We start from the raw sequence: 25,476 nt of genomic DNA, 5'->3' as shown, positions 1-25,476 counted from the left end.
TTGAGTGCATCATGGGCTGAGGGGCCTGTTCCTCTGCTGTACTGTCCCGTGATCTATGGTTAAGTATCTTTGCCTTTCATTGATGAAGCAACAACACAAATTGGTTGGAGACACAGTGGCGTAGTGGTAGAGTAATGCCCCTGTCCCACTTAGGAAACCTGAACGGAAACCTCGGGAGACTTTGCGCCCCACCCAAGGTTTCCGTGTGGTTCCCGAAAGTTCCCGGAGGTTTTTGTCAGTCTCCCTACCTGCTTCCACTGCCTGCAACCTCCGGCAACCACCTGCAACCTCCGGGAACCGCACGGAAACCTTGGGTGGGGCGCAAAGTCTCCAGAGGTTTCCGTTCAGGTTTCCTAAGTGGGACAGGGGCATTACAGTCTTACAGCTCCATGGACCCAGGTTCGATACTGGCTGCAGGTGCTGTCTCTATGGGGTTTGCGTGTTCTCCCTATGACCCTTTGGGTGCTCCGGGTTCCTCCCACATTCCAAATACCTACATGTTCGCAGGATAATTGGCTTCTGTAAATTGTTGGTAAAGTGTGTAGGATAGAACTAGTGCAAACAGGTGATCGCTGGTCAGCATGGACTCAGTGGACTGAAGGGCCTGTTTCCATGCTGTATTTCCAAAAACTAAAACTAAACAGTATTCATTCCCCTTTGCAAAATCAATGGAAAATCTCTATCAGTCGACTTCACGGAAACTGCAACCAGCTTTTCTCTTGACCAGCTTCCTGGGAAGGGCCGGCCTGCTTCCTCCAGTCACATCCAGCATGCAGATGCCGTTTCCTTGCTGAGAAGACTTAAAGCTGACAGAGGAATGATCTCATTGTGTGAGTGCAGGCAAGGGACCATTCACTGCACAATGATGGGTGGCACAAAGCGAAGGATGGTGATCTCCACCTCGGTCGGAACGAGAAGCCTCCTTATTCTGGGGTTAGTTTCTGCCCTTTCACAGGTTTGCTGCGTGGCTCCCGAGGTGAGTTCCAGAGTGAAGTGGGCAGCCGAGAATGGGAGCAACGTCTCCACAACAGATCGAGGAGGGAAGCTTGAGACGGGGGCTTCGCCGCCTGCTGGGCTGCCTGCTGCTAACAGATCCCTGAGGCAGGCACTCGATGTAGCGGGTGGAGTGAGTAAAGGCAGCACCAGGCAGAAGTACCCATCCTACAGCAGGATTGGAGGCAGCAAAGTCAGCTTTGAGACGGCCAGGGGGAAGTAAGTACAACTGAAAGTTTATTTTACAATAATCTTGTCTTTATTCTGATGGAGTGATACAACACGGAATATAGAAATACAGCATGGAAACGGGTCCTTCGGCTCACCGAGCCCGTGCTGACCAACGGTCACCCCTACCCTATTCTATCAGAATTGAACCCGAATCTCCAGCGTTGTAAGGCAGCAACTCTACCACTGCACCACTGTGCTGCCCTCTCAACATAACTCTACATAATAGTGTCGGTCTCTATCTCTATCTGCTTATCTATCTGATTCATAAAGTAATTTGACTGCTTATCCGAGCATTCCATCTCTCTCTCTCCCTCTCTCTCTCTCTCTCTCTCTCTCGTATCCAGAGGCTGAGATAATTAAGGCTGGGTGAAATGCTTGAAGATTGAATATAATCATATATATATATATATATATATATTATATATATATATATATATATGTGTGTGTGTGTGTGTGCATATATATATATATACACACACACACACACACACACACACACACACACACACACACACACACACACACACACACACACACGCACACGCACACGCACACACACACAAACACATATATAACTATGAATATATATATACTGTATATATATATATGTATATATACAGATATATACAGATATAGTTTACACACACACACACACACACACACACACACACACACACACACACACACACACACACACACACACACACACACACACACACACACACACACACACACACACACATATACATATATATATATATATTCAATCTTCAAGCATTTTCCCCAGCCTCAATTATCTCAGACTCTGGATACTAAAGGAATTGATGTCTCTGGGAATCAGGCAGGAATGTTGCCTCAGCTGAGTCATGAATGCCAGAATAAGTGCTTTTTAAAATTTTTCTATATTTACTCGTGGGATGGTTGTCACTGGCAATTATATAATTTGATTCCCACCCTGGTTGTCCCTGAATTGGAGGCTGTTTGGAGTCTGTCGCATTGATGGTTCTGGAGTCACACCGGCTACTGGAAAGGAATTTCCTTTCCTGCAAATCACCAATCAACAGATGGTTGTAGTTTTTTAACTATTTTGTCGTTTCATGATCACCTTTACTGAACGTAGTTTGCCCTTTAATTTAAGTTTCTGACTTAAGAAAATAGAACATTAAACTGCACATAAGGCACGGTGGCGCAGCGGTAGAGTTGCTGCCTTACAGTGCCAGAGACCCGGGTCCGATCCTCACTACGGGCGCTGTCTGTACGGAGTTTGTACATTTTCCCCGTGCCCGTGTGGGTTTTCTCCGGCTGCTCCTGTTTCCTCCTGTTGGGTTTGTAGGTTAATTGACCAGTAAAGATTATAAATTATCCCTAGTGTGTAGGATAGTGCTAGTGTACGGGGATCGCTTCTCAATGTGGATTCCGTGGGCCAAAGGGCATGTTTCCACGCTGCATCTCAAACAAAATTAATTGAAAACAGTACAGCACAGGAGCACCTGATGAGGTCAAAGCCCAACTTTAATAGCCCATCGATTTATGTACAATCGCTGGATTATTCTCTGCAGATGCTTTCCCTTTTGTTACTCCCATTAAATGATCCAGTCATTAGTTCTTAAAAGGACCATTACCTGAAACTACAGGAACCGGCTAAGTTTTTGTATCAAATAGATTTGGCTGCATAAAGACTTCTACAAAATGGAGTGACCCTCTGCCCTCCCTCCCTCCCTCCCTCCCTGTTGCTGGTGACTACTTTCCCCTACCCTGCTGGATGAACATATAACAGTACAGCACAGGTGCAGGCCCTTCGGCCCTCAATGCCCGTACCGATCATGATGCCAAGACCAAATCTTACCTGTCAGCCCATAATCCATATCCTTCCATTCCCTGCATATCCAAGTGCCTATCCAAAAGTCTCTTAAATGCCACTGTGGTATCTGCGTCCTCCACCATCCCTGGCAGTATGTTCCATGCACTTACCCACACCTCGTGAAAAAATATTTGCCCCACGCATCTCCTTTAAACTTTGCCACAGGGTGGCACAATGATGCAGCAATACAGTTGCTGCCTTACAACAGCAGAGACACTGGTTCGATCCTGACCATGGGTGCTGTCTGCAAAGAGTTTGCACGTTCTCCCTGTGGCCGCATGGGTTTTCTCTGGGTGCTATGACACCTTCCACACTCTAAAGATGTACAGGTTTGTAAATTAATTGCCTTCGGTAAATTTGTAAAATTGTTCCTTGTGCACAGGATAGTGCTAGTGTACTGGATCACTGGTTGATGTGGACTCGGTGGGCCGAAGGGCCTGTTTCTGTGCTGTATCTCTAAAGTCGAAATTCTAAAGTCACTCTCGCCTTAAAGCTATGCCCTCTAGTATTTGATATCCCCTCCCCCAGTTGGGGAGATCTCGAAATAACTGCCAACAACCGAGTGAGGTGGAGGACAATTGTCAATGGCCTATGCTCCCTAGAGGAGCAAAGGGCTTAAGATGTAAGAAGAAGATTTGATATTTCCACCTGGAGAAAACATTTCTGATTGTCTGCCCTGTCCATGCTTCATTGTGACTTATTGAATTACTTCAATTTAAATGTCTCAGCTGTCATGTTGGACACCGCGGAACTAAATCAAACCAAACCAAATGAAACTGAGCTAAATTAAACCAAGATAATCTAAACTAAACAAACCAGATAAAACTACACTAAATTTACATTGTGCACATTTACAAAGAGCATTTTCATCATATGTGCGTTTGGGGTCCAATGATGTGAGAGTCTGTATCTGTCACGGATAACTCAATACGTGTTGTGTGGTTTGGAATCACACGGATATTGAGACCTTGAACAAGTTGCACTGGGACACCAAGATTGACGTCAACGATGATGGAATGGTGAACACTTACTGGCAGTGTTTCAACTGGGTACATCTTTCCACAGTGACACACCCTTCTTTCCTGAGAACGTGATGATCAGCTCAACAATAGACCTTCAGCACCACTCCTTCTTCTCTTGACTCATTTGACTCTCTCCGGACTAGTATGGTCTCAGTGAATCTATATCATAACAATTCAAAGCACAGTTTAATCTCATGATGTGAAATATCCAAAACCTGACACACAACTAAGGATGCAAACTTTGCAGAGCCTTCTATAAATATCCCTCCCCATATGTTCCTGCCTCTCTGAAACAATGGCTAATTCTTTGTTAGATTATTCTTCCAGCCATGTTTATTTGATTTTAGAGTCTCCCAAAATCTTCTATTTTTTTATATTTCAAAAATATAGTTTATTCATAGTAAAAAATATATTAACAATGGAAAACAATGCAAAGCCTTTCAGATTCTTTGTGTTGGTCTGTACATTCAGTGTTGCTGGTTTTATACATAATTGTGTCAACACAATACTTTGTATATGTGGCCTCTGGCACAATACCACCTTCTGATGTTTGAGGAGACCCCCTAGACTCAGACCCTCAAGGTCCACCTTAGACCCCCAAGACGCAGACCCTCAGTAACACCATTGCACAGCACCTTGCATAGTGAAAAATCTTAAAGGGCCTGTCCCACTTAGGCGACTTCTTTGGCGAGTGCAGGAGACTCTGCGCTCGACACATGGTCGACACATGGTCGCAGGTGAGTCTCCTTCATGGTCGGGAGGAGTTCCTGCATTCTGGGAACTAGTTGTGGCCTCAGTATGGTCATCAACATTTTTTCAACATGGAGAAAATCGATACTTTTGTAGTGGTAGGTCTAGCCGTAGTCAGAGGGGTTGCCATGTTATCGTAGGTAGTCGTGATGGTCGTAGGTAGTCTTAGTTAAGTGCCTTTGCTGACCGGTCATTTTCATCGGCTCATCCCTAAAAACAAGGTATGTAAACAGCAGCATGTGATGCGCTGTCGTTCCAGTGCGCGGTCATTGCACAATATTTCTTTCAGTGGATCAGACGGTGTAAGACATGGCTCCGAGGAGAAGGCTTCAGAGCAGGGGCAGAACACAACCCTCAAAACCACCCACCAGGCTGTTCTCAACATTTGTTTTGTTTATAAGACTTTTGTATGTTTCATCACCAATAAAGAAAATCCCTGACTTTTTAACCTCAAATTGATGCATGAATATCGTTCTTTTTCATAGTCGTCCCTTATGTCATCACTTTTATCTCATATTTAATTTCTCATATATTTAGATCATTGAAACACACACAAACGCAAGGAAGGAATGCACTGTATTTAAAGTTTGACTTTTCACATTTATTTTGATGAAGAAAACAGACACAAGCACTTCAAATGCACTGCATTTAAAATGATTTTATTTTTATACATCTCGAAAAAGGCAATGCACTGAATTTAAAAGAACATGTTTGAAAAATCTAACGTCATTTTTGTAGGTGATCTTACGACTATAGAGTCGTAGCCAGTTGTAGCTTGTTGTAACTTGCTTTCTGTGATCGTGGGTGTGGTCGTCTGTAAGTCGAAGGTGGTCGGCTTCAGTTCTGTCTTCAGACTATTGGGTCGCCAATTGTCACGAGTACATTGGTGATTGAGTTGTAGATGGTTGTAGCTTGTCCTACATAGTCGTAGGATGTCTTCTACATAGTCAGATTCAGATTCAGATTCAACTTTAATTGTCATTGTCAGTGTACAGTACAGAGACAACAAAATGCAGTTAGCATCTCCCTGGAAGAGCGACATAGAATATGATTTCAATAAATAAATCTATTTATATGCATACAGTCATAGTATTTTTCCTGTGGGAGGAGTGTCCGGGGGGGGGGGGGGGGGTGTTTGGCAGTCACCGAGGTACAGTGTTGAGTAGTGTGACAGCCGCAGGGAAGAAACTGTTCCTGGACCTGCTGGTCCAGCAACGGAGAGACCTGTAGCGCCTCCCGGATGGTAGGAGGGTAAACAGTCCGTGGTTGGGGTGAGAGCAGTCCTTGGCGATGCTGAGCGCCCTCCGCAGACAAAAAGTCGTGGGATGCGTTTGATACATTCACTTTTTTGGCGATTCATCAAGACTATGACAGTCGTCTGCACTTGCAAAAGAAGTCGCCTAAGCGGGACAGGCCCTTAACTTAACTTTCAGCTACCCGAACACACAAAATGTGGTGGTCCTTCCTCAAAGAGCCTTTGCATTTGCTGCACCAAGCTTCAGCGAGTCTCTCAGCACATTAGTGAACTCTAGGATTCCCTTCCCAACTCTCTCCGTCACTCCGATGTGTCTTAGTGGGTACCTTGAAGAGCAAGCTTCCGATTGTCTACCCTTGTATCCCATCGGTAGGCGCAGCACCACATTTTGTGTGTAGGAAGGAACTGCAGATGTTAGTTTACACTGAAAATAGTCACATAGTGCTGGATAAGGAACAGGCGACATTTTGGGTCGAGACTCTACTTCAGACTGAAGAAGGGTTCCGACCTGAAACGTTACCCATCCTTTTTCTCCAGAGTTACTGCCTGACCCCCTGAGTTACTCCAGCACTTTCTGTCGATCTTCACTACATTTTGTGTGATCGGGTAGTTGCAAGGTAAGTTAAGATTTTTCACTGTACAATGGACTGGCGCTACCAGTCTATAAATTTGGTCTCCAAATTTGAGGAAGGACATTCTTGCTATTGAGGGAGTGCATCGTAGTTTCACGAGGTTAATTCCCGGGATGGCGGGACTGTCATATGTTGATAGAATGGAGTGGCTGGGCTTGTATAGTCTGGAATTTAGAAGAATGAGAGGGGATCTTATTGAAACATATAAGATTATTATGGGTTTGGACACGCTAGAGACGGGAAACATGTTCCCGATGTTGGGGGGATAGTTGAATGTGTTGTTATCTAATTGAATGACAACACTTGTTCAAGGGACCAATTGGGGGGAGAGTTCCTTTCACAGCGTGTGGAGAGTCTGTGTCAGGGGTAAAGATGCGGGGAGGGCAGGAGTGTTGAGAAGGAGGGGGTCGGGGATAATGCCGGTAGCTCACTCACTCATCGCTGCCGCAGCTCTCCGGGCACGGGGCCACCGCATTGTAGCCGGGGATAGAAGCAGCTCGGGTGGCTGCGAGCGGCCGCGGGGCCGGACAGCGGAACCAGCCCCTGCTCACCTCTGGCAGTGGTCTCCGTCTGAACACCGCTCACCTGCCGCTTGCCGGCTTCGCTCATGTCAGCCGCTTCCCGCAAATCCTTAAATTCCCACAGCTGAGTAACCTCAATCACGCTGTCGGAATTTAAGGAATTTCGGGAAGCGGCTGACATGAGTGAGGCTGGCGAGCAGCAGGAGAGAGGTTTTTAGACGGAGAGATGCCAGAGGTGAGCGGGGGCCGGCAGAAGGCGCTGAGGTGGCGGCCGGCTCGCAGCCACCCGAGCTACTTCTCCCCCACCGCCTCAATGCGGTGGCTCCGTGCAAGGAGCATCGCAAGTGGCATTATCCCGATCCCCTCCTTCACAACATTCGTGCCCTCCCCGCAACTTTACCCCAGGGCCAGACTCCCCAAACGCTGTGAAAGGAGCTCTCCCCCCCACACCCCGGGAAATACGGTATTTAAAAACATAAAGCACCAAGAAATGTACTTACCACATTATCGGTACACAAACTCCATTCTTCTCTCTTTGTTTCCTAAGATACACTTAAGATAATGGCAATCCGTATTTGAAAACCCCGCCAAGAAACTAGCGCTGCACATGCGCAGTCCAGCAAAGGCAGAATTTCTGCTGCCTTCAGCCCCGCTTGTCATTGACGGCTTGAAGCAGCGCTGACGGCACGTGGGCTGCACAGACCTTCACATGTTACAAGTGCTGCGGATGAAAGGCACGGAGAATTATGCCGACCTAAGAGATCGATCTCTTAGATAGGCATAATTCCCCCATGCCTTTACTATTTATATTTAGTAATTACCATTTTATAATTTTAGTCAGGGTAGGCAGTGCCTACCTTGTCTACCCTGTCGGCACGTGCCTGGTTTTAAGCCACCCAAGCAAAATATGAAGTGCTGTTCCTGCAATTTGTTTGTGTGGCCTCTCTCTGGCTTGTGCTGTTGCTCCAGTCCAACCTGGCTTCTGCTGTCAGATGCTGCCATCTGCTGGTTTACAGTTGCATGAGCAACTGGGAACAGTTAGACTCGCCACCAATGTACTCTGAAAAACCAAATAAATCACGAGTCAATGGTTTAATTGTCACATGCAACAGGAACAGAACAATTACATTATTACTTGCTGCAGTTTCTTACAGACACATAAAAACAATAACACAACAAATAAATATACAATAAACAATAATACAATAAATTATCAGTTGTATTGGACAAAGACTATAATGTAATGCAGCCCTTATGTTAAGAGTCAAGAATCAAGTGTGTTTTATTCTCATGTAGAAACATAGAAACATAGAAATTAGGTGCAGGAGTAGGCCATTCGGCCCTTCGAGCCTGCACCGCCATTCAATATGATCATGGCTGATCATCCAACTCAGTATCCCGTACCTGCCTTCTCTCCATACCCCCTGATCCCTTTAGCCGCCACAAGGGCCACATCTAACTCCCTCTTAAATATAGCCAATGAACTGGCCTCAACTACCTTCTGTGGCAGAGAGTTCCACAGATTCACCACTCTCTGTGTGAAAAATGTTTTTCTCATCTCGGTCCTAAAAGATTTCCCCCTTATCCTTAAGCTGTGGCCCCTTGTCCTGGACTTCCCCAACATCGGGAACAATCTTCCTGCATCTAGCCTGTCCAACCCCTTAAGATAGTCCCAGATAGAACAATGAAATTCTTACTTGCAGTTGCACAACAGAATATGTAGACATAGTACACTGTAAACAATATAATAAATGATAAAATAATATATAAACACATTCACACCCAAAAACAAACAATAATCGTGCAAAAAAAAACCCAACTCCAGCACTTTGTGTCTATTTGATAGACATAGCTTTGTGTTTTGGAACTCGAGATTCAAGATTCAAGATTCAAGAGAGTTTATTATCATGTGTCCCTGATAGGACAATGAAATTCTTGCTTTGCTTTAGCACATCAGAACATAGCAGGCATGACTACAAAACAGATCAGTGTGTCCATATACCATTATATAAATATATACACACATGAATAAATAAACTGACAGTGCAAATAACAGATAATGGGCTATTAAAGTTCAGAGTTTTTTCCGATCCAAGTTTAATAGCCTGATGGCTGTGGGGAAGTAGCTATTCCTGAACCTGGTCGTTGCAGTCTTCAGGCTTCTGTACCTTCTACCTGAAGGTAGCAGGGAGATGAGTGTGTGGCCAGGATGGTGTGGGTCCTTGATGACACTGTTAGCCTTTTTGAGGCAGCGACTGCAATAGATCCCCTCGATGGAAGGGATTCTCTTTACAATTAATATTAATTCTCTTTACAATTAATCTGTTCCTTCTCATCATTTCCTAAGGGCTGATACCATGACACCCATCACCATGTTTACTGAGAGGCTTGCCTTTCATGGATAATGGTGGGGTGGGAAACTGCAACCTGCATGTGGTCCACCCTTTTTCGACGAATGCAATCAACTGGATGTGCACAAACAAATAGATCAAATACAACAAGTTGACCTGCAACTTTAAGGGCCTGTCCCACTTTCACGACCTAATTCACAACCTTTTTTACTCGTGGACATTTTTCGTCATGTTGAAAAAACGCCCCGACCTACTTGATGCCACGAGTACCTACGACTAGCATCACGACCTACCTCCGACCTACCTCCGACTTCCTACGACCTCCTACGACTTCGAGGTGACCATGCTGTGAGTATGAGTCAAGGGCAAACTCGGCAGAGGTCGTGAATTAGGTCGTGAAAGTGGGACAGGCTCTTTAGGCTGGGCACGCCATACGCAAGAAGAAGAAGATGGATAATTGTAATTGTGGGACACACAGGAGGACCACAGAATTTATTGCATACCATCCAAGTTGAAAGTAATGTCTCCTGCCTTGTTTGTTTACAGAAACTGGTGCGCGTATGTCCACACAAGACTCTCTCCTATGGTGGTGATGGAGAACGTGCAGACTCACATATTGTTACCATCAAGGTCATGTATCTTTAACACGGGAAAATGCCAGAGCAGGTATGTATCACTATTTGTTCATACAGAGTTGTCTTCAATGTTATTGGCGTTGGTTTATTATTTGGTATTGGTTTATTATTGTTACGTGTACTGTGAAACAGGCACTCCCCGACTTACCTAATAGGCGACTTACATAAACTCGCACTTATGTAAGCAATTCTTTAAGCCCACAGCTTGCTTTCTGAGCTGCGCGCCTCGGTTGTTTGAGTAGCAATGTGCTACTGCCGTCACATGCGGCCATTTCCTCAAGCCAGTTCTTATGGATATTCCTACGTGGTCTCCACCTCGGTGTTCCCCGTGGTCTCCTCTTCAGAGCACCCACCTGGTGACCGTGTCAGAGCTCTCCCATGGTTTCTGCATTGGAGCTCCCACCTGGTCTCTGAGCTGGAGCTCCCACCTGGTCTCTGGGACGGAGCTCACCAATGGTCTCTGTGACGGAGCTCACCCATGGTCTCCGCTACGGAGCTCCCATCTGGTCTCTATGATGGAGCTCACCAATGGTCTCTGTGACGGAGCTCACCCATGGTCTCTGTGACGGAGCTCACCCATGGTCTCTGTGATGGAGCTCCCACCTGGTCTCTATGACGGAGCTCACCCATGGACTCTGTGACGGAGCTCACCCATGGTCTCTGTGATGGAGCTCACCCTTTGTCTCTGAGCTGGAACTCCCCTCTGGTCTCTGCATCTGTACAGTGAAAAACTTTATTTTCTGTGCTGTACAGGCAAATCATGCCATACATGAGCACATCAGGTAGTGACAAAAGATAAAATAAATGAGCTGGAGTGGAGAGCAAACAGAGAGCTCTATAGCTACAGTGCAGATTTGCAACGTGCACGAGCTGCAGCAAGATAGAGTTGACGGAAATTCATTGTTGAGAGTTTAATTCAAGAGCCTGAGCACAATGGGGGAAGAAGCTGTTCTTGAATCTGGTTGTAATGCTTTCAAGCTTTTGTATCCTTGCCCGACGGGAGAGGGGAGAAGAGAAAATGACAAGGGAATGAATGATGCTTAATATGTTGGCTCTTTTCTGAAATCAGTCTGAAATGTAGATGGTGTTGGAAGGGGGGGGGGGGGGGTAACATGAGGATATAGGGCATCAAGGCAGTTTGCATGATGGACCAGGCTACGTCCACAATTTTCTGCAATTTCTTAGGTTCTTTGGCAGAGCATTTGCTACAACAAACTGTGATGCATCCAGAAAGGATGTTTGCTGTGGTGCACCGGTACAAATTGGGAAGGAGTCACTGGATATCTGTTGCATTTCCTTCACCTTCTGAAAAGGTAGAGGTGTTGGTGTGCTTCATTGGCCATAGCATCAATGTGGTTGGACCAGGACCAGGACCAGGACCAGGACCAGGACCAGGACCATCTCCTCGCCATCATTGATACAGATTAGGGCGCGCACAGCATTCTGCTTCCTGAATTCAATGACCCGTTTCTTCATCTTAGTAACATTGAGGAAGAGGTTGTAATCTTGACACCATACAACCAAGCTCTCTGGCATTCCACCATTATCAATTATTCAAAGACTGAGACACATTTATTGAGGTTGAAAGAAGATGTGATTTTAGACTTTAGACATCCAGGGCTCTTCCAACATATTAACCCAGCCACGAATAAGAAGCAAAATTATATTGAAGATAGACACAAAATGCTGGAGTAGCTCAGCGGGACAGGCAGCATCACAAGATAGAATAAATGGTTGATGTCTCGGGTCGAGACCATTCTTCAGACAATACATGATTATGTGTTGTGTAGGAAGGAACTGAGGATGCTAGTTTACACCGAAGATAGACATTAAAATGCTGGAGTAACTCAGCAGGACAGGCAGCATCTCTGGAGAGAAGGAATGTGTGACGTTTCGGGTTGAGGCCCTGCATCAGGACTGTGAGTCAACTTGAAGACAGCTAGTGGGTGGCATAGTGGTGCACAGTAGAGTCACTGTCTTATAGCACCAGAGACCCAGGTTCAATCCTGGCTACGGATGCTGTCGGTATGGAGGTTCAGTTCTCCCTGTGACCATGTGGTTTTCCCCTGGGTGCTCCGGTTTCCTACCACATTCCAAAGACATACAGGTTTGCAGGTTAATTGGGTTCTGCTATAGTGTGTATGATAGAACTAGTGTACAGGTGACCGTGGTCGGTGCAGACTCAATGGGCCGAAGGGCCTGTTTCTAGGCAGTATCGCGAAAGTAAACTAAACTAAACTAAGGTATGCATCAGCCATTAGTTTATTTTCACATGTACCGAGGTACAGTGAAAAGCTTTTGTTGCGTGCTAACCAGTTAGCGGAAAGACAATACATGATTACAACACACTATAGAATTTAACATGAACATGCCCCACAGCAGAATCAACATTTCCCACTGTGAGGGGAGGCAATAAAGTTCAGACATCTTCCTCTTGTTCATCCATGGTCCAGTTGCAGCATTTAAAAGACATTTAATTTAGTTTAGTTTAATTTAGATTAGAGATTCAGCGCAGAAACAGGCACTTTGGCCCACCGAGACTGCATCGACTATCAATCCCCACACACTAACACTATCTTATACACACACTAGGGACAATTTTACACATGCACCAAGCCAATTAACCTACATACCTGTACGCCTTTGGAATGTGAGAGGAGAAGATCTTGGAGAAAACCCACGCGGTCACGGGGAGAACGTACACACTCCGTACAGACAGCACCTATATTCGGGATCGAAACCTACTACTCTACTGCTGCACCACCATGCTGCCCTAATTTAGATACATACATGGATAGGAAATGTTCAGAGGTATATGGGCAAATGTGATTAGTGCAGATTGCATCTTAGTTGGCATGGATGACTTGGGCCAAAGGACCTGTTTCCATGCTGTATAACTCGATGACTCCATGAAAACTTGATTCCAAATTTTGTTTAAAATGTCAAAGCACATTTTGAGCATGCAGCAGAGGATAAATCACCACCCCTTGTCTTCTTTCAATGGCAGCTGCTAACTACTCAGATTTGAAGTAATTTATAGCCACTCTGGGTGTACATGTTCAATGTGAAGTAATATATATGTGTTATTATTTATCTTCACACCCAGTGCAATACGCTGACTCTGTGTCACTTAGTTGTAAGTGAAGGGAAACAGCTTCCACCAGGCAGATAGCGATAGAGAGTGAAATTGGATAGGAATTATAGCAGGAAAAGTAAGGGCATTTAGTTTGTAGAGATACAGCCTGGAAACAGGCCCTTTGGCCCACTGAGTCCGCGCCGACCAACATTCACCTGTACAATAGTTCTATCCTACAAGCTAGGGACAATTTACAGAAGCCAATCAACCTATAAACCTGTATGCCTTTGGAATGTGGGGGCGGGGGGGAACTGGAGCTCCTGGAGAAAGCCCATGTGGTCACAGAGAGAACATACAAACTCCACACAGACAGCTGTAGTCAGGATCGAACCCGGGTCTCTGTCGCTGAATGGTGGCAACTCTACCGCTGCGGTGCTGCTCTTTTATGCTCTGGTGTATGTTTATGAGGGGAATGGATGGGGTGAATACACAGTCTTTATCCCGGGGTCGGGGAATCAGAAACTAGAGACCATAAGTTGAAGGTGAGGGGGAAAAGATTTTATTGGAAACTGAGGGATACATTTTTCAATCAGAGGGTGGTTGGTATATGGAACCAGCTGCCAGACAAAGTAGTTGAGACAGGTACAGTAACAACATTTAAAAGCCATTTTGGACAGGTCCATGGATAGAAAGGTTTAGAGGGATATGGGTCAAATGTGGGTAAATGGGATTAGTTTAAATGGGGCATGTCGGTCGGCATGGACCAAGTTGGGCTGAAGGGCTTTTTTCATGGTGTATTACTGTATGACCTGAAAGGATATGAAAACATGCATAAACAACTCTATAACACTTTGGATAGGCCACGTTGCGAGTATTGTGTGCAGTTCTGATCACCTCATTATGGAAAGGATATGAAGGCTTGTAGAGGGTGGAGAGAAGGTTCACTAGAATGCTGCCTGGATTAGAGGATATCAACCACAGGGAGAGGTTGGATTTGTGTTTTCTCTGGATAGTCGGAGGTGGAGGAGAGACTTTATTTTAGACTTTAAACTTTGGAATCGCAGCATGGGACCAGGCACTTTGGCCCACCGAGTTCGTTGTGACTAGCGATCACCCATACACTAGCGCTATCCTACACACTAGGGACGATTTACAATTCACAGAAGCCAATTAACCTTCAAACCTGCACCTCTTTGGAGTGTGGGAGGAAACTGGAGCACCCGGCTTAAACATCTTTTTCTCTCTGTGTCTTTGGCCTTGTGTTAACAATCCATCACTAACAATAGTCGTGAGGATGAGGAATAGATGGGTGTCTATTGCCTTTGTGACTATGCCTCATCAGGGTGTTGCTACAGTGAAGGGAAGAGAAGAGAAATCATCCGGAAAATCTAGGAGTCTGCTTGTTCTTGTCAACACCATTCAACGTACATACATCCTCAAAATCACTGACATTTTCATTCTGGCAAAAATTACACATTCAGCTTTCCGCTGCTTACAACTGCAATCAAATCCATTCACCTTGAAAGAGGAACAAGTGCCAAGTCTGTCCTTTGAGGCAGAGAGAAGCTAAAATAAAACAAAAGTTAAATATGATTTGCGATGAAATCAAATCTTTTTTTTTTTTTTTTTCTGCAGGAAATGAGCACAGATGTAATTACATGTCTAGTGGGCAGATGCACATTTAACCAGCCTATCTCCACATCTGTTTTGGTGCGGTGTCTGCATCTGTTAATCTTTATACTGAATAGAATCTCATACATTTTTTATTACCTCAAATCTTCTTCTTTAGTATATATCATGGCTTGTTTGGAACCCTCCTGATAATGTAAGAAGGATAATTTCCTTTAATAATGTAAAATGCCTTAATTCATAAGATCAAAAGACATAAGAACAAAATTGGACAATTCAGCCCATTGAGTTTAGTTTATTGTCACGTGTAGAATGAAAAGCTTTTGTTGTGCGCTAACCAGTCACAAGAAAAACTGTACATGATTACAATCGAGCCATCCACAGTGTACAGATACATGATAAAGGTAATAACATTTAATGCTAGGTAAAGTCCAAGAGTCTCCACTGAGGTAGATAGTAGCTCAGGACTGCTGTTGTTGACAGGATGATTCAGTTTCAGTCTACTCCGCCATTCAATCATGGCTGATCTCTTTCCCTCTCAACCCCATTCTCCTGCCTTCTCCCCATAACCTTTGACACCCGTACTAATCAAGAACCTTTCAAACTCCATCTTAAAGATACCCAATTTTTGGCCACAGATTCTCGACCTTCTAACTAAATAAACTCTTCCTCGTCTCCAGTCTGAAGGTACATCCTTTAATTCTGAGGCTGTGCCCTCTGGACTCTCCTATTCAATATATTCATACATCAGCACTGCATTGGAACAACTCTTTTGGCCCATAATATCTGTGCTGAACGTGATGCCAAGATATACTATTCTCATCTGCCTGTGCTTAGTCATAGTCATGCAGTGTGGATACAGGCCCTTCAGCCCAACTTGTCCAAGCTGACCAACATACCCCATCTACATTGGTCCCACCTGCCTCCGTTTGGCCCATATACCTCAAAAGCCATCCTATCCAAGTACCTGTCTAAACTTTGTGATAGCACCTGCCTCAACTACTTACTCCAGCACTCTTTATGTAAAAAATTAGCCCGAGTTCCTATTAAACCTTTTCCTACTCACCTTAAACCTAAGTCCTCTGGTTCTTAATTTCCCTAGTCTGGGTAAAAGACTGTGAATTTGGGCTAAATAGTCCTCTCATGATCTTGCCTCTATAAAATCACTTTCTTAATATCAGATTAACGGCGCAAGAGCAGGCAGATTATGGAAATAGAGTCAGACTAATGAAAGCTTAATGTGGGCTCTTGGATGATATGGTGACAGACACAGAGCAGGTGTGGTAGACATCTGCCTCAAGGAGAGTAAAATGGTGCCAAATACAAGCCAACAAATGCACAGAAGATTGTGATGGGTCCAGGAATCATTCAATGAGCCCTGAGACCACAGGCAATGTCAATAGGGAGATAGTAAGGCGAGTTTAGATTAGTTACATTTAGTAACTGGAGCTTTTGTTGCGTGCTAACCAGTCAGCAGAAAGACAATACATGATTACAATCAAACTGTCCGCAGTGTACAGTGTACAGTATATCGACCATAATGTTTAGTGCCCATTACTGTTTGACATCTATATCAATGATTTGGATGAGAAAATGAACGGCAAATTAGCAAGTTGGCAGATGATATAAAAGTGGGTGGTTTTGCAGACAGTGAAGATGGTTGTGGAAAATTACAGCAGGATCTTGATCGATTGGCCAGGTGGGTTGAGGAATGGTTGATGGAATTTAATGCAGCGAAGTGTGAGGTGTTGCATTCTGAGAAGTCTAACATGGGCAGGATCTACACAGTAAATGGTAGGCCTCTGGGTAGTGTTGTAGAGTAGAGGGATCTAGGAGTACAGGTGCATGGTTCCTTGAAGGTGGACAGGGTGATCAAAAAGGCGTTTGGCACATTGGCCTTCATCAGTCAGTGTATTGAGTATAGAAGTTGGGAGGTCATGTTGCAGTTGTATAAGATGTTGGTGAGATCGCATTTAGAATTTTGTGTTCAGTTCTGGGCACCATGTTATGGATCAGGTGTTGTCAAGCTGGAAAGGGTTCAGAAAAGATTTACAAGGATGTTGCCAGGGCGAGAGGGTTTGAGCTATAGGAAGAGTCTGAGTAGGCTGGGATTCTATTACTTGGAGCATAGGAAGATGAGGGGAGATCTTATTGAGGTGTATAAAATCATGAGAGGAATAGATCGGGTAGATGCACAGAGCCTGTTGCCCAGAGTAGGTGAATCGAAGACCAGATGACATAGGTTTAAGGTGAAGGGGAAAAGATTTAATAGGAATCTGATCGGTTACTTTTTCACACAAAGGGTGGTGGGGGAATGGAACAAGCTGCCAGAGGTGGTAGTTGAGGCAGGGACCATCCCAACATTTAAGAAACAGTTAGACCGGTACATGGATTGGACAGGTTTGGAGGGATATGGACCAAACGCAGACAGGTGGTACTAATGTAGCTGGGACATGTTGGCCGGTGTGGGCAGGTTAGGCTGTAGGGCCTGTTTCGGCACTGTACCACTCTTTGACTCTACCACTCTGTGACTCTAATAGAGTCCGAGCCTGCTCAACCTCTCCCTACAGCTCAGACCCTCGAGTATTGGCAACATCCTCGTAACTTTTCTCTGTACCTTTTCCAGCTTGTCTACTTCTTTCCTATAACATGGTGTCCAAAACTGAATACAATACTCTAAATGTACAAGAGGTGGGTGCAAACGTGGGATAAGTCAAAGTTAAAGTCAAAGTCAATTTTATTAACGGAGAACAAGTTGATGATTGACATGGACTCAGTGGGCTGAAAGGCGTGTTTCTATTTCATGTAATTCAATTCAATACAATTCAAAAGCACAATCTCTAAAGTGGTTCACCAGACTAAACAATTTGGATATTTCTGTTCATAGGCATCAGATTCAGAATCAACCCACTTACAGAATAAAACACAAGATAGTGACGTCATTGAACTGGAAATGCTGCCCTGGATATATTGGAGCTGACTGTCAACCTAAAGGTCAGTGGTAAACCAGTGAGAGGGTCTGATGCTGCTACATCGATGCATATACTGTAAGCCACATATCTCTCACGGTGATTTTCAGTCAGATTTCAGGCTTGTGTCACGGGAGATCTGGGGACGAGAAGCTGCGACAAAGAGGTAGGTTTTAAAAAGCAGCTTAAAGACAAAATGGAGAGATTTAGGCGGGAACTCTCGAGGGACCCTCTGTTTTTGAAGGGATTATGTTGGGAGCCATAAACATGTGGTCTTCAGCTTTAATGAGAAGCACTCTGCGATGAACAGAGGAGACCCTGACTTTCAGTCTGAAGAAGGGTCTCGACCTGAAACCGCACCTATTCCGTTTCTCCAGAGATGCTGCCTGTCCCGCTGAGTTACTCCAGCACTTTGTGTCTATCTTCGAGATAGATTGTTGGTTTGATCCCAGTAATCCTGATCCCTACGTATCAATACCATTGTTATGTTTATCATTATTCTTTTTGCTCAGTTTTTTATGTTTTAGTTTTGCTTTTTGGGGAAAGAAAACAATTAAAAAAAAAAAGATTGTTGGTTTGAAATCAATGCAATTAAAATTCAGGCAGATTCTATAAAGTTCCTGCGATCTAGCCTGCCAGGAAATTAAGGCAACAATCTACCCTGAGCACACAAGGAACTGCAGGTGCTGGTTGACCAAGTGAAAAGACACCAAGTGCTGGAGTAACTCAGCGGGTCATCTCTGGTGGAGATCAAGAGCAAGAATTGAATCCCAGCATCCCCTGAGGGTTGCTCCAGATTTATATTAACATTCCTTCGCGCTTAAAGGAACTTAGACGTGTGACCAGCTTTAACAGCAAGTGAACTAACACAATAGATCAGGCCGCACTTGGCAGACAAAATTGCCTGTGACTCAGTGGCAGGGACATCTGACACTGAAAACCACAAAGACAGCTATAGCCATACATTCAAACTGCAGTGACCAGGATTTTAAGTTTAAAGGTTTCCCACCTTCCTCCTTTAAACGTTACCACAGAATATTCAAACCAGTTGACTATAGCAGACCGAGCCTCAGAGAGAAGATAGACACAAAATGCTGGGGTAACTTAGTGGGGCTGGCAGCGATATTAATATGGATTTCTCTCATTTCCAGTAACCCTTTGCTCTCCCTCTCACTCTGTCCCTCCCCCACCCTGGCCATCCTACTAGTTTCACTGTCACACTTCTGTCTGAAGAAGGGTCTCGGCCCGAAACGTTGCCTATTTCCTTAGCTCCATAGATGCTGCTGCACACGCTGAGTTTCTCCAGCATTTTTGTGTACCTTTGATTTTCCAGCATCTGCAGTTCCTTCTTTAACAAATAGTTTCACTGTCATCCTGCTTAGTCTCATTGTTTGTATCACTGATTATCACCTTTTCCACAGCCAACAATGGATCATTGTGGGCTCCACCTTTCCTTGATCATCTTTGCGGGCTTTGATTTGCTCTTTCCGTAACTCTCATTCTTTGTAATATTTCTCACCTCGTTTCCCTCTCCCCTTCTCTGACCCAAAACGTCACCTATTCCTTTTCTCCAGAGATGCTGCCTGATCCGCTGAGCTGCTCCAACATTTTGTGTCTGTCTACGGCGCAAACCAGCATCTGCATTTTCTCCCTAAACACTTGGAGAGAAGATGTCTGAATGATCGTTTTAGTTTTAGTCCATTAGCAGAACACACATTGATGGGGAAAGGGAGGAGGAAACAAATGTTCTTAACATTTCCTTGATCTGCGTTCCTCCCTGCTGCTTGTGTAATCATTGCCATCCCCATTTTCCATGTCACTTTGCATACTAACTCTAATTACCCTGCTAAACTCGCACTACAGATAATAGTGGCATTTACCACCCATCAAGACAAGACACCAGTCCCTTCTCATTAGATTGTTAATGACACCAATGCAATTTTGTGTCAAGATAAAGCTATTGTACAAACATCTTGATGTGTCATTATGGTGCATGTGGTTTTTGTTATTTATCCCCATCCAAACTATTTTTTCCCGTTTTGAGTGTTCCCCCCCTCCCCCTATTATTGCCAACATTGCTTTGATCTGGACGAAATAAACCAATGGATGAAGTCCTGCATAGATCCACACATGTTCATACACACTGAATTGTCCAATTTTAGTTAAACCTCCTTCCCTCCCACATTTTTCCCCCTCCGTTTCATGTAATGATGCTCCACCCCCGTTGCACGCCGATTTCTTCCACTATTCTGCCCCCCCCTTTTGTTCCACACCCCTCCCCTCCCCCCCTTTGTTCCACACCCCTCCTCTCCCCCCTTTGTTCCACACCCCCTCCCCCCCTTTGTTCCACCCCACCCCCCCCTTTGTTCCACACCCCCCCCCTCCCCCCCTTTGTTCCACCCCCCCCCCTTTGTTCCACACCCCTCCCCTCCCCCCCTTTGTACCACACCCCTCCCCCCCTTTGTTCCCCACCCCCCCCCCCCTTTGTTTCCACACCCCTCCCCTCCCCCCTTTGTTCCACACCCCTCCCCTCCCCCCCTTTGTTCCCTCCCCCTCCCCCCCTTTGTTCCACACCCCTCCCCTCCCCCCCTTTGTTCCACACCCCTCCCCTCCCCTCCCCCCCCTCCCCCCCTTTGTTCCACACCCCTCCCCTCCCCCCCCTTTGTTCCACACCCCTCCCCTCCCCTCCCCTCCCCCCCTTTGTTTCCACACCCCCCCCCCCCCCTTTGTTCCCACCCCACCCCTCCCCCCCCCTTTGTTCCACACCCCTCCCCTCCCCCCCTTTGTTCCACACCCCTCCCCCCTCCCCCTTTGTTCCACACCCCTCCCCCCTTTGTTCCACACCCCTCCCCTCCCCCCCTTTGTTCCACACCCCTCTCCCCCTCCCCCCCTTTGTTTCCACACCCCTCCCCCTCCCCCCTTTGTTCCCCCCCTCCCCCCCTTTGTTCCACACCCCTCCCCTCCCCCCCTTTGTTCCACACCCCCTCCCCCCTCCCCCCCTCCCCCTTTGTTCCACACCCCTCCCCTCCCCCTCCCCCCCTTTGTTCCACACCCCTCCCCTCCCCCCTTTGTTCCCACACCCCTCCCCCCCCCCTTTGTTCCACACCCCCCCCCCTTTTTTCACACCCTCCCCCTCCCCCCCTTTGTTCCACACCCCCTCCCCTCCCCCCCTTTGTTCCCCCCCCCCTCCCCCCCCCCTTTGTTCCACACCCCTCCCCTCCCCCTTTGTTCCACACCCCCCTCCCCCCCCCTTTGTTCCACACCCCCCTCCCCTCCCCCTTTGTTCCACACCCCTCCCCTCCCCCCCTTTGTTCCACACCCCCCCCTCCCCCTTTGTTTCCACACCCCCCCTCCCCTCCCCCCCCTTGTTCCCACCCCCCCCCCCCCCTTTGTTCACACCCCCCTCCCCTCCCCCCCCTTTGTTCCACACCCCCCCTCCCCCCCCCCCCTTTGTTCCCCACCCCCTCCCCTCCCCCCTTTGTTCCACACCCCCCCCTCCCCCCCCCTTTGTTCCACACCCCCCTCCCCCTCCCCCTCCCCCTCCCCACACACCCCTCCCCCCCCCCTTTGTTCCACACCCCCCTCCCCTCCCCCCCCTTTGTTCCACACCCCTCCCCCCCCCCTTTTCCACACCCCCCCCCCTCCCCCTTTGTTCCACACCCCTCCCCTCCCCTTTGTTCCACACACCCCCCCCCCCTTTGTTCCCACACCCCTCCCTCCCCCCCTTTGTTCCACCCCCCCCCTTTGTTCCACCCCCCTTTGTTCCACACCCCCCCCCCCCCCCTTTGTTCCACCCCCCCCCCTTTGTTCCACACACCCTCCCCCCCCCCCTTTGTTCCACACACCCCCCCTCCCCCCCTTTGTTCCACACCCCCCTCTTCCCCCCTTTGTTCCACACCCCTCCCCTCCCCCTTGTTCCACCCCCCTCCCCCCCTTTGTTCACACCCCCCCCCCCCTTTGTTCCACACCCCCTCCCCTCCCCTCCCCCCTTTGTTCCACCCCCCCTTTGTTCCACACCCCCCCCTTTGTTCCACCCCCCTTTGTTCCACCCCCCCTTTGTTCCACACCCCCCCCCCGTTTGTTTCACACCCCCCCCTTTGTTCCACCCCCCCCCGTTTGTTCCACACCCCCCCCAGCGTTCCAGTTGTTTCCACCCCCCCTTTGTTCCACACCCCCCCCTTTTGTTCTACCCCCCCCCGGGTTCGATCCTGACTACGGGTGCTGTCTGTACAGAGTTTGCAATGTTCTCCCTGTGACCACGTGGGTTTTCTCTGGGTGCTCTGGTTTCCTCCGACATCCCAAAGATGTGTGGGTTTGTAGGTTAATTGGCTTCAGTAAATTGCCCCTAATGACTAGGATGTGAAACTAGTGCAGAACTAGTGCACGGATGATCTTTAGTCGGCGCGGACTCGATGGGCTGAAAGGTCTGTTTCCACGCTGTATCTCTAAACTGAGCCAACCTAAACTAAATCCTCCTCTCTCCTTATCTGACACCCCTTTTGTCTCCTTGTCTCCTTTTATCCCCTATTGTCACCTTTTCATCTCTAGCCCTTGTCCACCCATCAAAATCTCTCAAAACCCCCTCACCTGTACCTGTATCACATCATTCAATCAACCTAACATGTGTCCCAAACAGAACAATGAAATTCTTACTTGCAGCAGCATAACAGAATATGTAAACATTGTACCCTGTAAACAATATAATTGTAGTTCAGTATATATATATATATATATATATATATATATATATATATATATATATATATATATGTATATATGCATACTTGTGTATTGTATGCAGAACAAAGAATGTCACTGTACAAAGTACATGTGACAACAAAGTATCAATATATCAATATATATATATATTGATACTTTATAGTCACATGTACTTGGTACAGTGAAATTCTTTGTTCTGCATACAGTATACAAGTATGCAAAGAGTCGCCACGTATAGGGCGCCGAAAAGTTACAAAAGTGTTTAATATCGTCCCGATGGTTCCTCTCCCTTCTCACCCGCTCCCACGCTAGATCCCACTTTGTTCTCAGCAACCCCCACCCCCCATGCCATGAATGTATTGCCAGGCTTTACCCTGCCCCACCTCATTTCTAACTTTCTTCCCCCTCCTACAATCAATTTGAAGAAGGTTCTTGACCCAAAACATGACCTATGGGCATCCTATAGAGATGCTGCCTGACCCAATGAGTTTCTCCAGCATCTTGTGTTTCTGCACAGATCCTTTCGGGGTAGGAGGAGCTCAGTTGCTTGTTCTACTCTGCGGATGCAGAATGGATTCTTGTGGCCTTGGACCCAAGAATCAGATGGTATTTGGAAGCATGCTCCCTCTTCCTGCAACTCTGCAGTTTGACAGGACAAAACCCTATGAGCCTCATCCCAGTCAATCCCTCTTCTCCCCCCTCCCATCAGGCAAGAGGTACAGAAGTGTGAAAGCACACATCTCCAGATTCAGGGACAGTTTCTTCCGTGCTGTTATCCTGACCTCCCATTTACCTCATTGGAGATCCTTGGACTATCTTTAATCGGACTTTACTTGACTTCAATTAACCCAGTACGTTATTTCCTTTATCCTGTATCTGTACACTGTGGACAGCTTGATTGTAATCACTAATCAGGCATAGTCTTTCCGCTAACCTTGGTACATGTAAACTAAACTAAACTAAACTAATTGCTGCGGTCAGCAATCTTTCATTGGTGGGACGCCATTTGGAGTATTGTGTTCAGTTTTGGCTACCCTGCTATGGAAAGGATGTCATTACGCAGGAAAGAGAGAAAATGGGGTTGCTCTGAGTGTTAGCATAGGCTCAATGGGCCAAATGGACTCATACGGGAAGAATGAAACATCTCCATGCACACAGCATCTGGGGTTTTGAGGAACCAGGGTCTTTGGCCATTTAAGGCAGAAGCTTTAGCAACCGTTTCACTGTCGCAATTTGGGAGAAGAGATAAGAAGAAATATATTCACAGAAGGAAAGGGTACAGAGAAGATTCACTAGGACCTGAGGGCCTGAGCAGAGGGAGAGGTTGGAAAGGTTCCCACTTTATTCCTTGAAGTGCAGGAGGCTGAGAGGTGATCTTATAGAGGTGAGTAAGATCACGAGGGAACCAGATAGGGCGAGTGTTTTACCAAGAGTAAGGGAATCAAGAACCAGAGGACACGAGTTTAAGGCGAGAGGGGAAAGATTTAATAGGAACCGGTGGGGCAAACTTTGCACACAGCAGATGTGGGTATATGGAACAAGCCAAAGTAATTGGGGCAGTTAATATAACACAATTTTAACAGATACCTGGATAGGTACATGGATAGGAAAGGTTTAGATGGATAGTGGGCACATGTGGGCAAATTGAACTAGCAGAGATGGGCATCTTGGTTGGCATGGACAAGTTGGGCAAGGGCCTGTTTGAGTGTTATGTGACTATGACTCTGTGCCTCTTAAGAAGAGACTGGTATTTTGGGGTATCCAACAGCTTAGCTAGCCGAACCCCATCAGCAAGTCACAGTTCTCTATGTCAGTCTATCTGCTTTCCTTTGGTGTCACTGACAGGCACGTGGGAACACAAACAAAAGGTAATCGTAGAAAGCATTTTATTGCGATGTATCACAGCATGTTTTGGGAAGAGCGCCATCCAAGATCGCAAGTAATTGCAGGGAATTGTGGATGCAGCCCAAACCATCACGCAAACCAACTTCCCTTCCATTGACTCAATTTACACCCCACGCTGCCTCAGCAAGGCCAGCAGCACAATCAAGGACGAGTCTCACCAGGTCACTCCCTCTTCAAGGGGCAAGGCAAGAGGTACAGATGTGTAAAAACGCATCCAGATACAGGGGCAGTTTATTCCCAGCCGTTATTAGGCAACTGAACCATCCTATCAACAATTAGAGAGCGGTCCTGAACCATCTACCTCACTGGGTACTCTTGGACTATCTTTAATCGGAATTTACTGAACTTTATTCTGTTCTAAATATTATTCCCGTTATCATGTATTTGTACATTGTTATTGTAAATCATGTATAGTCTTTCTACTGACTGGTTAGTAGACAAAGAGGAAGTGAGAAGAGGGTGAGACTAGCCCTTGATTAAGCGGGTGGCCTTGCCAAGGCAGCATGATGTGTACATGGAGTCAATGGAAAGGAGGGTTGGTAAATATTCCATCTCCTAAACTTCTCCGTAATTCCGAGGCTCACATCTCCCTGCACGGAAGTTCATTTATAATTCTGTCCCTTGGAACCTGGAAGAGCCTCCAGACCCTCCAGCTGCAGCCAGAACATTGGATCCAGCATCATCCTGATGAAGCACACGGAAGCTTGCAATAAAAACTGGAAACACTCGGCAGGTCCGGCAGCATCGGTGGAGCGAGGAACAGAGCAAATGCTTCAGGTTAAAGACACCTCATTAGGAATCAGTGCGGGCAAAGGGCCCGTGACCTGAAAAAATAACAGTATTTCACTGTCTGCAGATGCTGCCGGACCTGCTCAATATTTACAGCATTTCCTGCTTTTATTTCGGATTTCCAACAACTGCAGGGTT

General features: G+C 46.4%; 1 protein-coding gene across 1 annotated transcript in view; it reads left to right on the top strand.

Annotated features, from left to right (window-relative positions):
• The first annotated feature begins 794 nt into the window (after window positions 1–794).
• The window catches only part of LOC129700835 (multimerin-1-like), a 47,020-nt gene continuing 22,338 nt past the window's right edge, over window positions 795–25,476 (top strand). Inside the window, 3 exon segments of the mRNA XM_055641578.1 lie at window positions 795–1,212; window positions 10,163–10,282; window positions 17,844–17,950. Coding sequence (XP_055497553.1) covers window positions 818–1,212; window positions 10,163–10,282; window positions 17,844–17,950 — 622 coding nt within the window. The 5' untranslated portion in view covers window positions 795–817.

Source organism: Leucoraja erinacea, chromosome 1, assembly GCF_028641065.1.
Source record: "Leucoraja erinacea ecotype New England chromosome 1, Leri_hhj_1, whole genome shotgun sequence".
Classification (NCBI taxonomy): domain Eukaryota; kingdom Metazoa; phylum Chordata; class Chondrichthyes; order Rajiformes; family Rajidae; genus Leucoraja; species Leucoraja erinaceus.
This window is presented reverse-complemented; position numbering and strand designations above follow the sequence as displayed.